This window comes from Trachemys scripta, chromosome 5 (assembly GCF_013100865.1).
Source record: "Trachemys scripta elegans isolate TJP31775 chromosome 5, CAS_Tse_1.0, whole genome shotgun sequence".
NCBI lineage: Eukaryota > Metazoa > Chordata > Testudines > Emydidae > Trachemys > Trachemys scripta.
The window spans coordinates 119,862,449-119,880,659 of NC_048302.1; the positions used below are offsets into that span (position 1 = coordinate 119,862,449).

General features: G+C 39.5%; 1 protein-coding gene across 5 annotated transcripts in view; it reads right to left on the minus strand.

Moving 5' to 3' along the window:
* HTT (huntingtin) overlaps positions 1-18,211 on the minus strand; it is a 217,061-nt gene that overhangs the window by 48,511 nt on the left and 150,339 nt on the right. For all 5 annotated transcript variants that reach the window (XR_004645949.1, XM_034772451.1, XM_034772453.1 and 2 more), the window contains 8 exons: positions 15,879-16,017; positions 7,951-8,073; positions 6,658-6,871; positions 6,314-6,459; positions 5,532-5,709; positions 5,161-5,256; positions 4,350-4,537; positions 1,865-1,991 (listed from right to left, as the gene is read on the minus strand). Coding sequence is in view for 4 of the 5 variants with exons in the window: in XM_034772451.1 (XP_034628342.1) it covers positions 1,865-1,991; positions 4,350-4,537; positions 5,161-5,256; positions 5,532-5,709; positions 6,314-6,459; positions 6,658-6,871; positions 7,951-8,073; positions 15,879-16,017 (1,211 nt within the window). In the remaining variant the exon portion in view is untranslated. The remainder of the gene's footprint in view (positions 1-1,864; positions 1,992-4,349; positions 4,538-5,160; positions 5,257-5,531; positions 5,710-6,313; positions 6,460-6,657; positions 6,872-7,950; positions 8,074-15,878; positions 16,018-18,211) is intronic.

Genomic DNA, 18,211 nt, shown 5'->3' on the forward strand with positions numbered 1-18,211 from the left:
CTAGTTTGAAACTGATACTTAATACTAAATCTACGCTATCCACTACCTATAGCTACCTATTAATTCTACTATCTAATTTATTTTGTTTTGCTCTATTTCAGACACCGCTCATGGAGCTCCGCCTGCAGCTGAGGATGGTCGAGAAGGAAATGATGGGGGCCAGCACCACATGGCCCCCAACCAGACACTGCTACCAAAAGTCTCCTATCAATGACGCTGGGACGCACCGACACCTACAGTGGAGCACCCACAGGGACAGCACTCGAAGAAGAATGCACGTTTCCCACTTCAAAACTCACACTTTGGAAGCTACGCCATGAAGAGGGGACCCTATATCTGCTGATCCCCTGTTACAGGAGGACAGATTAAAGACCCAAACAATATAAAGAAGACACACTCAGATTCACGGGGGCCAGTAAGCTTATTAGCAGTGTGTAGCTTCTTTTATTGTTTTAATATGTTTTTCTGTAATACTTTCACCTTAAGAATAAATGTACTAGCTTAGAAAGAGCTACGTAGTAACTGAAGCATGAGCACTACACTGTTGATAGTCCCTGAGGGAGGAAGGCAAAGACCTGCTGAGGCAGTCTGCCTTGCTGGAAATTCACAGTGTAAGTAGGGAACTGTGCAGCCTGGAAATAAATCAGTCAGGAAAGACAGAAGCATGTCTCCGCCCAAGAGAAGTAACAGCTAGGGAGCCAGAAGCCTAAGAGGGAGTTCCCTTGCTGGACCATAGAGAGAAAAGACAGGTGCAGCTGCCCTGAATTGTGAATGGTATATCTAACAGTAATGGTGCGTGGCAAAAAAACCCAATGGATATTTCTATACAATACAAGGAATGTTACTGGCAACACCAAAAAGTTAAATCCCTGTATTACTAAAATTTCATATTACAATTCTGAGCTGAATTTAGTGCTCACTGAATTACAGTGATTCTATCCTGCTCTGCAATATCCACTATTCCACTTCTACATAGAAAATGATAGTCAATGAAGTACCAAAATTGAATTTTTTGGGTGTTTTTTTCATAACACTGATATACATACATACATACATACATACATACCTCCCACTCTTCCACCCCCAAATAGGAAGAGACCAATGCATTCATTTTAGTTTGGGAATTAAGCAGTATTTGAACCCTGCTCTCCGAAAGGGAAAGATGAAATCATGATCACAGTATATTTTGGTTTAGTTTCAACCCAGAGTAAGGTTTTCCTATTTTAGTTTGAGAAGAAATCAAATATTGTACTTCATTTTTGCTTTTATAGTGAAAACTAATTTATCTGAAGCTCATATCCCAAAACTTGTTTATCTGACACAAGATCAAGTGCTCCCATCACGTATCAAAGATGCTAAAAATGTCCCACCACCAATCCAAATTTCTTTCTGTCCTCCAACACATTTGGGTAAACAGTGATGGTCTAACTCAGGGGTCGGCAACCTTTCAGAAGTGGTGTGCCAAGTCTTGATTTATTCACTCTAACTTAAGGTTTTGCATGCCAGTAATACATTCTAACATTTTTAGAAGGTCTCTTTCTATAAGTCTATAATATATAACTAAACTATTGTTGTATGTAAAGTAAATAAGGTTTTTTAAGTGTTTAAGAAGCTTCATTTAAAATTAAATTAAAATGCAGAGTCCCCCGGACCGTTGGCCAGGACCCAGGCAGTGTGAGTGCCACTGAAAATCAGCTCGCGTGCCGCCTTCGGCACGCATGCCGTAGGTTGCCTACCCCTGGTCTATCTTTTATCATAAACATAGGTTGTTCCTGGATCTGCATTCCAAACTATGAATTTACATACTTCTGAGAGCTACTTCTAATAAGTATTCAAAAGAACCATAAACATGTTGTCTACCTACCCAATGTATTAATGCGATAGATGAACTCTTTAAAGATTTCTTTTTCTTGAAGAAATTCGACAGGAATTTCTGGAAAAGCTGTGCCAAAATCACCTGCAGGTTTTGGTGACCAGCCTAGTTTCCAGACCTGTTGGAATATAAAAAGGATACTAATTATTTTAAAATAGTAAATATTATATTAATATTACAGCTATGATCACCACATTCGGAATTAAAAATTGCGAGAAACCAATAGTAATGATAACCCATCCTAATGCACAAAGGATGTGTAAAAAGATTCTAAATTCAAACGGTACTTTTATGTGCCTACTATATATTTGACAGTCTTTTTCATGGTATTTTAAGCACGTGTTACATAACCTGCTAATAACTCAGTGAAAATTACTCAACTCTTCCAACAATAACAAAAACAAGTGGATAATCTTGTTACTAAAAAGTGTTTAAACTTTTTTTTTGACCGTTTCTAGTTGCAGACTTATTATACTTCTTCCTCTTTACTGAAAGTTGTCAGACAGGGAAACTTTTGGTAAATAAAAAAGCCAAGGTTTCTTTTCTACCCTTACATCATTTCAGAAATAGGTATCTGAATGTGATAAATCTCAAACTCTTCACTTAGAGACCACACAGCATATCTCTCTCTCTCTCCACACTGGACTGAGGTTCAGAAGTCTTTAGATCAGTTATGAATTTGGTCTACCTGAGTAATAGTGCATAGTACTGACACTAGGCCAGTAGAAAGAAAGAGGCAGTGCCTTGTAATAACCAATTAAATTACTTTGACATTTAAAGGATTCCATGTTCTCCTTAAAACCTGAACTGTGTAATTAAGATATTATGCACAAAACCTATATTTAATGGTTAGAAGCCCATCTAGTCTCGGATGACCCAAAAATCAATGCAACCTTCCTCCGCAAAGGCAGCATTTCAAAATGAGATGTTAAATTTAATGGAAGTAAGCAAAACTTGGAAGTTCCATGTTTCACATACCAAACTGACATCAAACCAATCTCACATTATTAATCTGGATTATAGTGGTGCCAACAATGTACAAGGTGCTTTCCAAATTCAGGGAGTCCTCGGAATTACGATGCCCTACTTATGTCGGACGCCACTTACGATGCTTTTCAAATGACTGCCCCTTTCGCCCCAGGATGCTTGTTTCACCCTTCTGGTGCTCGATTTGCATAAAGTTTGCTTGAAATCACTTCTTGGTTGCACTATACTGGTATGGAGCTGGAATGGGTCACTTCTGATTGGCTTTGAGGCAGCAGGGTAGCTTGTTGCCAGGTAGGGTTGCTGCTTGTTTTTGATTGGCTCCTGACCCTGCTCAGCCAATCAGAAAGCGTGAATAGTGATTGGCTGAGGCTCAGCATGTGTGCCATTCTCCCAGGCTTTCTGAGCCTGTGTTGCCAGCATTCTGAGCAGCCTATGTGAGTTTGTGTGTTTATTTGAATGCTGTTTACAGTAAATACATTGATGTTGTAACATTAGTCATCTATCATTCATTTAGTAAAAAAATCTGGGTTATTGTGGTGACAATAGTGTATCAAGTGTTGATTCACAAACCAATCTCCCCTTCGTACCACTGATTCCTATGGGAAAAGTGGTTTTGACTTACAACGCAACTCTGAGGAATGAATTGTGCCATAAGTCCGAGGACTCCCTGTATAACTAACTCTTTGCAACAAAAGTCAAACACCACCACTCTCCCCCAATCCTTCATATAAATCATATACTTTTAAAGTAAGCCCTCTACTGACCCACTTTTAGTTGACAGTACAATGTAAACACTTTTGAGGTAAGGATTTAAAGGAGAGGTTGTGGATTCTCCGACTAAATTAAGGGAAGGTATTCCACATGCAAAGGGCAGCATAAAGCACAAAGTGAACAAAAACTTTTGACTCAAGAGGGGAAAAAAAAAAGTGTTCTCTCAACACTTTGTGGCATCCAGGTTGTCAAACACTAGTATATGCAGATTCAGAAACACTTTCCCGCACAACAGCTAAAAATGCTTCTGATAATTCTGCTTTGTACTTTTAATCAGAGGATCTTAAAGTCCTTTAAAAATATTAAGGAATCTTGCAACAACTCTGAAGTATTTCTCTAGCCATTTTAAGGTACATTAACTAAGCACTAGAAGGGCTAAATACCTTGCCCAGTTCACAGTTAGCCAGCAGCAAATGTGAACAAAATCCAAGAGTCCTGATTTTTAATAAGTACTAGATGGAACAGTTTCAAACAGAAACTCAAGGAACTCTCAAACGATCCCATAATTCTAACCAAACCTCTCACTCTACAGAAGACATTCACATTTGAAAATATTTTTAAAGCTAGTATTGCCAGGCGCTATTTAAAAAAAAAGGACAAAAGGGGACAACCAAATCTGAGTGTAAAGACTGAAGATCTAGCAAATTATTATATTCATTTTATCCAAAAATGGCCAGTATTTTTCATCTACTATGGAAACAAACCATAATGCACGTACCAAGGGAGGTACTCTTGTGTAGCTGTTTACTAGAGGCAGTCTACCCAAGCTGATGATTATGTTCTTAAGGACAGGAGTGAGAAATGCTGGGATACTGTTGTTTCTCTTATGTCCCAATGCCAAGACAGTCTGTAAACACTCCACCATTTCAGCCACCATTTCACAAGCTGTTGTAATATATTTCGCTTCTGAGTTGAGAGAAAAATGAAGTTCAGTGTAAAATATAGTCAATATATAACAAAACACATACAAATCTAAAGATGTAAGAGGACACAAAAACTCCAATAAGAATAAGCCTATTTCTAACCAACTAAAGTGGAGTCTCAATGTCAGATGAGCCATATCATCACAGTAGGTCCTAGTCCCACACCTAGACTTGTACTCATACCCAACACAGTGCAATACAGAAGATGAAATCGTAAAATGTTGAAGTTGGCACCCTTCAGATGACAAGTTAATAGTTTTTACACTATCGGTCCAGATACAACTTAAGGTTCTCATAACACTTTTCAAAGAGTGTTCCATTGACACAGTGTCAGTTAAATCTGCACAGAGCACACCCAATCAGTACAGTACTGCAAATGGCTGCTGTGGTCAGAGAACTGTTGTAGAGAGGCCCCCACTTTCTAACAGTAATGCAAGCTTAACCATTTGTTACCAACAGTGAGAATTTTTTGAAATAATTCCTTAGTGCAGATAAGACTCAACCAACTTCCTCTTGCTTTTAACCGGAAATAAGGAGGAAAATCTGGCAAATTTTCTACAAACTATGTAAAATTGCATGCAAACTAGAACTTCTTCGTTTACTTACTTTGAGCATTTGAATCAACTTCATCCTCATTGACCCCTTTTGAAGTATTCTTCTTCCTTTCTGGACTAAGAAGCTGGTTTCCAGGTTCAATTGCAACTAAATTAGATAAATACAGAGAAACATTTAAAAAACCTCTCAGTTTTAATTCTTTCACAAAATTGTCAAAGCAGCACTTGTATTGGCAAGATATCTGGCAAGTTCAAAGGTAAATAAAAAATAAAAAGTTAATTTCCATGGTGGAAACATATTTGGCAAAGAAAAAATTCAAAGGACAGAAAATTCTGCATTTCTTCAGGATTCTTAGCATAGGATCAGTGAGGTTTGCTGGTTTATTCAGCAGCATCTCCCATATTTGTACAAATTTAACTCACCTGCCTCTATTATAAATCTGACACAATTAATTAGGGAGCAAGCCTGTGTCACATACACTGCAGAAGCCAGCAAATTCCAGAGACCAGGTTGCTGTAATGTCAGGCAGCAGCATTCCAAAGCAGCTTGAAGATCTATACTTAGTGGAATATGTTCATGTATTAAATGCCACGACAGTGCCTGTACAAGAAAAAGTTTTCCATTATATCAAATGGTCCCCATATGCAAAAATATGAGATCAATTTATTTTTATCCACATCATTACATACATTTGCAGCTACCAAAACTAGCAGGATTCATTTTTCTTGTTACAGTAAATTAGCATGTCACTAATTCAAAAAATTCCAACTAGAAAAAAAGTTATAAGCAATATATTGAGTAAACTATTATGTTTATTCATCTTCTCAACAAGCCCCACAGTGCCACTTTCCAAACTGCCAAGACCTCCCTGTCCCGCAGCCAGACTTTCTCTCAGTTGCGGTGAAAAGTCTCCCTTAAAAAACAAAACAAAACAAAAACAAAAAACCCCCCAAAATCACCAAAAAGATCTCAGTTTTTCTTATCCCATTTTCTCTGCTAAATTCCACCTGATGTGTAGAATATACTCTGACACAAAAGAGTAACCACTGAATGAACGAATATTGGAAATGCATGCTTATACATAAACCTAGAGCCCAAAATGCTTCTAGACCTACAGAACTCCTATTGAAACTTCAAAGTTAAAGGGAAACGGAACGTATTTGTAAACATTCTGTTGCACCTTTTATTACAATCACTCTCTTACCTCTAATGACATTACTACAAACTTCAGGATGTCAGTCTCTTTGTCAGGTGGAATACAGAGAGATGCTGGTAATTTAGAGAGTAACAACAAATACTGAGCCAGTGCACGAGAGAGTTTCATCACAGTCTGGTACAGCATTGTGTCTCCTATAAAATAAAATGTCAGGGTAAAATCTAGAGGCTTGAAATAAAAACCATCATGGTTAACATTTTCTTTAACGGACAAAACATTTTGGGCAAAATATTTTACTGCTGAAAATCTTTGATCCCATTAGAGAACTAACTTATTGTGATAACACTGTTATACAGTATGATGAAGAGAATAAGACCTTTATTTTATATTACCAAAAATATCGCTTAGCTTGCTCCAATAGGCTGAAGTCTCAACTGGCTGCAATGGCTGAAAAACTTGATGGCTGGCAGGAAGTTTTTGAACTATGTTACACACATGGTCTAGGGTTACCCTACGGGCAGTTTCAAAGAGGCTGCTCTTTTGGTCTTCTGAGATTCCGTTCATGCCAAGACTTAAACAGGGAGCTAACAAGCTTAAGTTGAACTCCTGAAATCACAAATGGTACATAAAAGTTTAGAAAGAACACACTTCCAAGGAGAAAGGAAATTAAAGCTTTTCGGTAATACTATGCAAATTAACAGAGCAACATTATGGAAGAGCCACTGTGATTGCCACAGTTAAGGTTGTGTTCTGGTTCACACTTAAAACTGGATTCCAACTTTATTTTGTTTGGAAAATGCCATCTGTCCCAAATTTTCAGCACCTAATCTGAATAAAACTAGAATTTTCTGAGAGTTTTAACTGATTAGAACTTGGAAACTAATCAGTTTACAGATGGGAAACTGAGATAGAGATTAAGGTCAAAAGTATACACTAATTTTGGATGCCTAATTTAAGATGCCAGGACCTGATTTTAAAAATTCCCAGTGGCCAGGGGAGAGCTCCACAGTATGCAGCTCAGGGCTCACAGGGCACAGCCAGAGTGCAGTGAGCTGGGTGGTGAAAGCTGGGATGGGTTCATGGAACTGGGTAGCCCCATAGAGCATGGGGTTTCTGACACAAATGATTCCATGTTGACTCCCAGGTGAGTGAAAGAGAGAGAGCGAGCCCACTTGGAGGAGATCAGGGAGAAAGATAATAATTAAGACTCAGATTTAGACGTGGGTATTTTTAGTAAAAGTCATGGCAATAAACAAAAGTTCACAGCCAGTGACCTGTCCATGACTTGTACTATAGATACCCCTGACTGGGGCACCGCTGGTGCTCGGGAGGGGTGGGGGCAGTGGCCCCGGGCACTGCTGCTACACTGCACCAGCTGCTGCCGAAGTCACGGAGGTCCTGGAAAAATCACAGAATCCATGACGTCCGTGACAGACTCACAGCCTTAATAATAATTAATGTACTTGGCTATCTAGAGCACCTTTCAATTGGGAGCTAAGTGCTATTGTCCAAGCTCAGTAAAACACAAAAAGTAAACGAACAACTAAGTAAAATTTAAAGAATTTTTAATTTCTTTTTAATAAGCCAATTTGGTCATTAATAGTAATATGAATAGTAATATAAATTTTACAATTTTTAGCAAGTGTCATCTTAAATTCTCCTCTTCTCATTGTGAGAGAAATTACCTTACTGGTCATGAAGGAGTTTAGTTCAGGCTGAGGTATCCTATTCACCAGCTCTGCACCTTCCAGCAGTGCAGAGTCTGACCTGACCCAGCACTGTGATCTGACTAGTGATACATACCAGTCCTTTAAAAAAATAAAAAATGAAATTTACTACACATTTACTTTTGACAGAGTTAGAAAATAGTTCAATTTTGTTTTACCCACTAATTAGTCTTCTCAAAGACTGTCCCTTTGCCAATCCAGAATTACTGGATTAACCATGCCTACTTCTATCTGTGGAGACAGAGCTCTATATATTTCAATTTAAGCACTGAAATTGGGTCCTCTAAGAGACTATTAGGTGTCATCTCATCTAGGCAAAACTTCCAAAGCATAAGGGGACTAGTAAACAAGAAGAAAAAACAAAGCAAGAAAGAGCACACAGGACTGCTCAACAGACCCCATTATAATAGACCAGTAAGACAAAATTGATCTATTTTCTGGCAATTGTCCATTTGCCAATCCAGAACTGCTGGAAAATAGCAAGGAGAAGGAAAAGATGCTAACTGACAGCATGTAGCTCACTGAGACCCGAAGCAAGACGGGGTCATCTAGACACACTGTAATGCACATAAATGATAAAGACAAGCCATGGGAGTAAAAATTAGAATGAAATGCAAAATTATATGCAATTTTTTAACATAAAGAAAGAAAGCCTGCAGAATCAAACAGAAGATAGCGTTTATCTAGGAATGCTTGGTAAAAGAATGAGGACTAAGTCCTAGCACTTCAGATTTCCTCATTATAAAGTATCTATGGGTCTAGTGGAGACGGAGTGAGGCCTGTGACCCGAGTAGAAAACTTGTGGAAACTAAAATTTGCAATGGCAGACTTAATACAAGATGGCCTTTAATATTTTCTCTCTCTTTCTGGTGTCGTTTTAATTGCAAATGGGTGTCAGTATTTACAGAAGGGAGCTGTCCTATCTAAATAGAATTTGATGGCCCTAGGGATATTAAGGAGTGAACAGTGACCTCCTTAGTGCAAAAAGGCTCAGGAAAAAGGAGGAAAAGCCAATTTCCTGGTTAATGAGAAGAGAGAACAATATTTTAAGGAGAAATTCAGGAAAAAAATTGAACAGCCACCTTGTTGGTGAAAATCTGAATATAGTATTTCTTGCAAGAATGTGCACTGATCTGGTGTACATATGCAACTGCAATAAGGAAGTTTTACTTTTAGGGTGATAGGGGACTACGAGTTTTTGGTCAAGGGTATATCTGGAAGAGCTTAGAAACTCCAGACTAAGTCTCACTATACTGAATAGTGGTCATGCATCCAGTCAGTCTCTCAGGATAGTGAAGAAAACCAGGATACGCAGGGATTTAAATTAAACCTCATTTTTAAAGTAATGTTCAAGGACAAAAGGGCCTACACTTGACATTACAGAGTATTCACAAAGGTCTAGATTGAAAAAAATCTGTGAAGATTTCCTGAATGGATGATAGAAACCTAAAGGGAATCATTCTTCCTGAAACACCAATAGAATAGTGTAGCTCAGATACAGATATGCTTAGAATTGTGAAATTTTTCTTTGGCTACAAGAGAAAGTTCACAGCAGCAGCAGAGTAGTCAAAGGTCTGCAGAATCAACCTGTTAGTTTTGATGCTGCTAAACTGAGGTTGCCAGGGGCTGGATTAAATCCAGATCCTGTTGCAGAAAATCTTTGAAGTGGCCACTGCTCAGATAAACCACCTGAAGCAAACTGAGAAACAAGGTCTTCAGTTCCAATAGGGAGCTGTAGGAATAATTTTGGCCCAATTTCTCCAGAGCCTGCTGGCAATCCTCAGCAAATGCAGAAGAGAAAGCGTATAGCCAAAGGGCACAACCAACTGAAAGATAAAAGCATCCACTAGCCAAATTTAAGGGCTCCAATATGTGGAACAAAAATACAAAAAGGTTTATCTGGTGGACATCTCATTTAACAAATACCAAAAATAGCACCTCCGAATTGTCATTCTATGGGAAGGAAGTTTCTGGGTTCAGTCAATTTGCTTGCACGTTCAGCTTGCCCTGCGTACTTGTTACTGAAATGAATAGGTGAGTGCTCTTAGACAAAAATCTACGAGGTTCTGAACTAAAGAGAGAGGAAGGTACTCATGGTACCACCTTGCCAGTTTATGTAGGTGTTGCAGAATTAGCCACTGAGAAAACATGAATGGACATCTTGAAGTTTCTGTGCTTTGCAAACAAAGCAGATTCAGACTCCTGAGATCCTTCATAGGAACAAGGGAACTTGTCCCAGTTTACTACAAAGCCATGTCTTAGAGAACTGACAGGGCTTAAAAATTAAATCTGTCTATTTGAAAGGAACTGCCTTGATAAGTAGGTCCCGCAATTAATGAAAGCTCTGGATTCCTTCTTTCCTCAGTATTGCAGTCACTATGACCATTCATCTTTGCAATAATCTGAGGAATGGATGGAAGATCAAAGGGAAGATCCACATTCTGGAAGTCGTTTTGTTCTGTGAAATATTGAGGGGTGTTGTCTGGGCAGGTTGGATGGGGATGTAGACGTATGTCTCAAAGGAATTTACTCTGAGATTATGGATTAAAAGAGCAAGTGTTTGAACTCTGAACCTGGTCTTCTCAAATGGATTGGCTGGGGTGGGGGGGAAGGGGGGCGAGATCCAAGATGATTCACAATACCTTTTTGCGGTCACTGTAAAACAGCAGGAGCAAACAGATTCCTCTCAGACAGGTTGAACAGCCATAGTGCTAGGTTTGTAACAGTTCATTAACTATTTCAAGGAGTGTGTCTTTCAAGGACAACATGGGAGGGAGATGGCAATGTAGCATGGAGTGAAAGAAGAACTTTGAACAGACAAATTAAATTGGTTTCATAACCCATCTGAACTGGTCCAAACAAGGAAGGAAGAACCTCCATTTCCCCTACAATGAAAATGCTAAGGGTTTCACTGTGATTTAGGTTGCTGGGGGCAGAGTTGAAAGAGTTTCTAATTTGGACCTCTGACTCAAATTAAGCAATGAAAGGGATACAAGTATTATCCCTGGACAATTGGATCTCGGACATGGGGAGTTTTTCCTTTTCCTGTTTTGGGAGCTGAAACATGCTAGATCAGTAAGTTCCTTGATAGTTGTATCAAAGGTCTCTCCAATAGCTTGATCCCATTGAGGGAGCTTTATCTAAATGTTTTTGGAGGTGGAGTCTGTCCCAATTGAATATTGAGATATTATGCTTCATAATGGTGGAACGTAGAAGGGAACTGATATGAGAAATAGACTGTGCAATACGAAATACTATGGACAAAGAATGGGAGAGAGAGCAGGTATTTAAGGAAAGTTTTAAGAGCCTTGGTACCAACAACCTTTTGTTTTGTCAAGGCTGAAACCTGTCAAATTTATGACAAAAACCATGAAGGTGGCCATCAGATCATAGCTGCTTTGAGCACTTTGGCAGAAGTTTCATAAAACCTGCTGAGGGAATGTTCATTAAGCTTGTCTACAATGTCTACGAGTGGCTGCCCTTCGTAAGGGAATTGTTTCACTTCAGCAGAGGTAGACACAGTCACCTCAGATGATTGCAAATGTAGAGAAACTGTCCTGTTGGATTCTACAGAGCTTCTGACATATGTCTGGTGGATTCCTTTTTTGCAAGTGAAGTAGAGCTACTCAACCAACAATCTTTTTGTTTTACAGTGGTAGAGCTGATCTAATTTCCCTCATTTTAATTATTTGGGGGATTCCTCAAAGATCTAGGATGGAGTGGATTTTTGCCAACTAAGCTTTCCAATGCAGAGTCAAAATTCCTGTCCTCAGCCTAATTGGACTCTGAAGAGCTGGAAGAAGTTAGAAGGAGAAAGCTCCCTATCTATGAAGGATGTGGTACTACTGTACTTCCAATGGTTCTCATGTTATTTGAGTTTTCTGGAGTGGTTTCTCAGATGTTCATTGGTGTAGGGTGGAAGGGAAAAAAAAGTCAGGGTCAGAGGAGGAAAAGGAGTTTCTGAGAAATACACTCTAGAAAGGGCCATACTACGTGTGTGGAGGAGCAGCCAGATGTGGAAGGGACAAAGCCTGAGACCATGTAGTGCAGGTCACCACTGTGGGGAAGCATGTCATCAATACACATTGAGCTAACTCTGGTCTAACTGAAACACAAGGAAGATAGGGAAGGGAATCCTAGAAAAACCCAACTAAAGAGACTACCAGATTGATGAAAGTGGCTGGGGTGACGGTCCCAAGACAGGGAACGGTCGTTTAACTGGGAACCAAAGAAGTATAGGACTGAAGTGTTCAGGAGATGCCTTGGCTGAGGGAACAAGGACCACTTCATTTCCCTCCCTTGCTCCTAGATTGGAGTGGAGTGTTGTCCTAAACTACAGACATGAAAAAAGGTAGTAGGTAGACTGGCTGTGCCACACAGATGAGTGGAGCTGCACATATGCCCCACAGTGAATGGATCAGATCCTGTTCAGTAGGATGCAGTTTCAGATAAGACCAAGACATGCTAGCCTCAAGACTGCTGGAGACTCTTGTAGGACATGAACACTGTAGGCCAACAGAGGACTGCAAAGAGTACCAGATGGTAGGCTAAAGTCTAAATAAGACATCAGCTGTTGGGAGCCAGGAATACAACTATGACATTGTTGGCATCACTGAAACTTGGTGGGATAATACGCATGATTGGAATGTTGGTGTGGATGGGTACAGCTTGCTCAGGAAGGATAGACAGGGGAAAAAGGGAGGGAGTGTTGCCTTATATATTAAAAATGTACACACTTGGACTGAGGTAGAGATGGACATAGGAGATGGAAGTGTTGAGAGTCTCTGGGTTAGGCTTAAAGGGGCAAAAAACAAGGGAGATGTCATGCTAGGCGTCTACTACAGGCCACCTAACCAGGTGGAAGAGGTGGATGAGGCTTTTTTCAAGCAACTAACAAAATCATCCAAAGCCCAAGATTTGGTGGTGATGGGGGACTTCAACTATCCGGATATATGTTGGGAAAATAACACAGCGGGGAACAGACTATCCAACAAATTCTTGGACTGCATTGGAGACAACTTTTTATTTCAGAAGGTTGAAAAAGCTACTAGGGGGGAAGCTGTTCTAGACTTGATTTTAACAAATAGGGAGGAACTCGTTGAGAATGTGAAAGTAGAAGGCAGCCTGGGTGAAAGTGATCATGAAATCATAGACTTTGCAATTCTAAGGAAGGGTAGAAGGGAGAACAGCAAAATAGAGACAATGGATTTCAGGAAGGCAGATTTTGGGAAGCTCAGAGAGCTGATAGGTAAGGTCCCATGGGAATCAAGACTGAGGGGAAAAACAACTGAGGAGAGTTGGCAGTTTTTCAAAGGGACACTATTAACGGCCCAAAAGCAAGCTATTCCACTGGTTAGGAAAGATAGAAAATGTGGCAAAAGACCACCTTGGCTTAACCACGAGATCTTGCACGATCTAAAAAATAAAAAGGAGTCATATAAAAAATGGAAACTGGGACAGATTACAAAGGATGAATATAGGCAAACAACACAGGAATGCAGAGGCAAGATTAGAAAGGCAAAGGCACAAAATGAGCTCAAACTAGCTACGGGAATAAAAGGAAACAAGAAGACTTTTTATCAATACATTAGAAGCAAGAGGAAGACCAAAGACAGGGTGGGCCCACTGCTTAGTGAAGAGGGAGAAACAGTAACAGGAAACTTGGAAATGGCAGAGATGCTTAATGACTTCTTTGTTTCGGTCTTCACCGAGAAGTCTGAAGGAATGCCTAACATAGTGAATGCTAATGGGAAGGGGGTAGGTTTAGCGGATAAAATAAAAAAAGAACAAGTTAAACATCACTTAGAAAAGTTAGATGCCTGCAAGTCACCCGGGCCTGATGAAATGCATCCTAGAATACTCAAGGAGCTAATAGAGGAGGTATCTGAGCCTCTAGCTATTATCTTTGGAAAGTCATGGGAGACGGGAGAGATTCCAGAAGACTGGAAAAGGGCAAATATAGTGCCCATCTATAAAAAGGGAAATAAAAACAACCCAGGTAACTACAGACCAGTTAGTTTAACTTCTGTGCCAGGGAAGATAATGGAGCAAGTAATTAAGGAAATCATCTGCCAACACTTGGAAGGTGGTAAGGTGATAGGGAATAGCCAGCATGGATTTGTGAAGAACAAATCATGTCAAACCAATCTGATAGCTTTCTTTGATAGGATAACGAGCCTTGTGGATAAGGGTGAAGCGGTGGATGTGGTATACCTAGACTTTAGTAAGGCATTTGATACGGTCTCGCATGATATTCTTATCGATAAACTAGGCAAATACAAATTAGATGGGGCTACTATAAGGTGGGTGCATAACTGGCTGGATAACCGTACTCAGAGAGTTGTTATTAATGGTTCCCAATCCTGCTGGAAAGGCGTAACGAGTGGGGTACCGCAGGGGTCTGTTTTGGGACCGGCTCTGTTCAATATCTTCATCAACGACTTAGATATTGGCATAGAAAGTACGCTTATTAAGTTTGCGGACGATACCAAACTGGGAGGGATTGCAACTACTTTGGAGGACAGGGTCATAATTCAAAATGATCTGGACAAATTGGAGAAATGGTCTGAGTTAAACAGGATGAAGTTTAACAAAGACAAATGCAAAGTGCTCCACTTAGGAAGGAAAAATCAATTTCACACATACAGAATGGGAAAAGACTGTCTAGGAAGGAGTACGGCAGAAAGGGATCTAGGGGTTATAGTGGACCACAAGCTAAATATGAGTCAACAGTGTGATGCTGTTGCAAAAAAAGCAAACATGATTCTGGGATGCATTAACAGGTGTGTTGTGAGCAAGACACGAGAAGTCATTCTTCCGCTCTACTCTGCTCTGGTTAGGCCTCAGCTGGAGTATTGTGTCCAGTTCTGGGCGCCGCATTTTAAAAAAGATGTGGAGAAATTGGAAAGGGTCCAAAGAAGAGCAACAAGAATGATTAAAGGTCTTGAGAACATGACCTATGAAGGAAGGCTGAAAGAATTGGGTTTGTTTAGTTTGGAAAAGAGAAGACTGAGAGGGGACATGATAGCAGTTTTCAGGTATATAAAAGGGTGTCATAAGGAGGAGGGAGAGAACTTGTTCACCTTAGCCTCTAAGGATAGAACCAGAAACAATGGGTTTAAACTGCAGCAAGGGAGGTCTAGATTGGACATTAGGAAAAAGTTCCTAACTGTCAGGGTGGTTAAACACTGGAACAAATTGGCTAGGGAGGTGGTGGAATCTCCGTCTCTGGAGATATTTAAGAGTAGGTTAGATAAATGTCTATTAGAGATGGTCTAGGCAGTATTTGGTCCTGCCATGCGGGCAGGGGACTGGACTCGATGACCTCTCGAGGTCCCTTCCAGTCCTATAATCTATGAATCTATGAATCTATGAGGAACTGTGTGGATTTGCTGGCCCAATGGCTAACTAGGGACTGCACTGAGGCAAAGAGGAGTCAATGAAGAAAATGAAGTCTTTGAAAGTAAACAAGACAGTAAGACAAAGAGCAAAAGCACAGCTGAGGTGGTCAGAGATGAGAAAGATGGTACCTATAAGTCTCTTAAGGAACCAGTGAAAGTTCTGAAGTAGCAAATGGACAAAAACAGTCTCTTGCAAACCGACATAACGTGCATCTCTTCATCAATATTACAGGCTAAAAAAGTTTAAATTAAAAGAACTGCACAAAACAGTAAGTTTATCACAATTAGATATAAATGTATGCGCTGCAGAATTTAAGAATAGGTAGCTGACGTTTATTTACCACATTATTCAGATTTGTACACAGAGCACCATATGGGGATTAAAGAAAAGCTTCATTCGTAGATATATTTTACTAATAGAAAAAGCTTGTTATAACACAGATAGCAAATGTGTTTTCCTATGAAATATTCTAAATATGGCCTTACTTTGTCTGGAATTACATTCTCTAAGGCTGGTTGGTTTTCCCCATCCAGTGGGTGTGAAGTAACCAAAGGTGAAGGGCTAGTTGTTTCTGGTGCTACTGTAAGGCGAAACCTGTCCAATAGCGAGTAAAGTCTTTGGTGTCTGAAAACAGATAAGCACACATCAGAATTTTTTTTTTTTTTTATAAGGAATACCTATTTTACATTATGCTACAAACATTTAATAGACCTGTGCTAATTACCTGGTACCTGCTAATTACCTGGTACTGATATTCCACTCTTATCACTAAAACTAAATTTTCCACTTTTCTACATTGTCCTCCAGCAGCTACCTATCACATATTGAATTTGAAAGAAGACAAACAGTTACTCACCTTACAGTAACTGCGGATCTTTGAGATGTATTGTCTATATATACATTTTCCACTGTTAGTGCGCATGCACCCAGTGAACTCAAGTTTACATTCTTTTGGCCATCATTTGTCTGTTGGGGTATGTGCCCTGAGCACCCTCATGCCCTCAACCAAGGGCTTAAAGGGCAGGGCAACCTCAACTGCCCTTCAGTTCCTTTGCCAACAGGTTTTAATCTACGTTTTAAATTACGGTTGTCAAGCGATTAAAAAAAAATCGCAATTAACCACACTGTTAAACAATAATAGAATACCGGTTATTTAAATATTTTTGGGTGTTTTCCACATTTTCAAATATATTGATTTCAATATCAACACAGAATACAAAGTGTACAGTGTTCACTTTATATATATATTTTTATTACAAATATTTGCACTATAAAAATAAAATAGTATTTTTCACTTCAAGTACTGTAGTGCAATCTCTTTATCATGAAAGTAGAATTATGCACACAAAAATAACTGCAGTCAAAAATAAAACCATGTCAAACTTTAGAGCCTACAAGTCAACTCAGTCATACTTCTTATTCAGCCAATCATTCAGACAAACAAGTTTGTTTACATTTTCGGGAGATAATGATGCCTCCTTCTTATTTACAATGTCACCTGAAAGTGAGAATAGGCATTCGCATAGCACTTTTGTAGCTGGCATTGCAAGATATTTACATGCCAGATGCGCTAAAGATTCATATGTCCCTTCATGCTTCAACCACCATTCCAGAGGACATGCGTACATGCTGATGATGGGTTCTACTCAATAACGATCCAAAGCACTGCAAACCGACTTATGTTCATTTTCATCATCTGAGTCAGATGCCACCAGAAGAAAACATTTTCCTTTTTGGTGGTTTGGGTTCTGTAGTTTCTGAATTGGAGTGTTGCTCTTTTAAGACTTCTGAAAGCATGCTGCACTCCTCGTCCCTCTCAAATTTTGGAAGGCATTTAAGATTCTTAAACCTTGGGTCGACTGCTGTAGCTATCTTCAGAAACCTCACATTAATACCTTCTTTGCATTTTGTCAAATCTGCAGTGAAAGCAAGCTGGGTCATCATCTGAGACTATTATAACATGAAATATATGGCAGAATGCGGGTAAAACACAGATCAGGAGACATACAATTCTCCCTCAAGGAGTTCAGTCACAAATTTAATTAATGCATTATTTTTTAACGAGTGTCATCAGCATGGAAGCATGTCCTCTGGAATGGTGGCCAAAGCATGAAGGGTCATACGAATGTTTATCTTATCTGGCATGTAAATACCTTGCAATGCCGGCTACAAAAGTGCCAGGCAAATGCCTGTTCTCACTTTCAGGTGACATTGTAAATAATAAGCAGGCATCATTATCTCCCATAAATGTAGACAAACATATTTGTCTTGGCGACTGGCTGAACAAGCAACTTCTATAGATTCTTTTAAATATATTCCAGTACTAGAGATACATAGGGAGCTATTTGGGTTCAGTGCATACTTTTATCCAGCATTACTCCATAGTGAAAGCATCAAGATCTGATGTTCATTTTGATAGGGCTGTCTTACAGTCATTTAGATAGATTCCTGTCATCCATTTTCTGTGATCCTATGTCACTGTTCATGAGTTACCAACAGTGGAATATATATGGACAAACACTCAAAGGAGAAGAAGAAATCATTCACCTTACACTAACATCAAGATGTATTGCCCAACTGACCCCACACCCCCTCAGTTCCTTCTTTCTGGAAACTCTGATGTAGAGGGATAGAAGGGCAGGTTACAGAAAGGACACATGAAACCTCTCAAAGAACAATAGTTATGAAAGGTTAGTAACTGTTTTTTCTTCGAGTGACTGCACATGTGCATTCCACTCTTGGTGATTCCCAAGCAGCTAAATAGGCAGAGGGAATCAGAGTTCATGTACACACAGACCAGCTTGATAGTACAACTTGA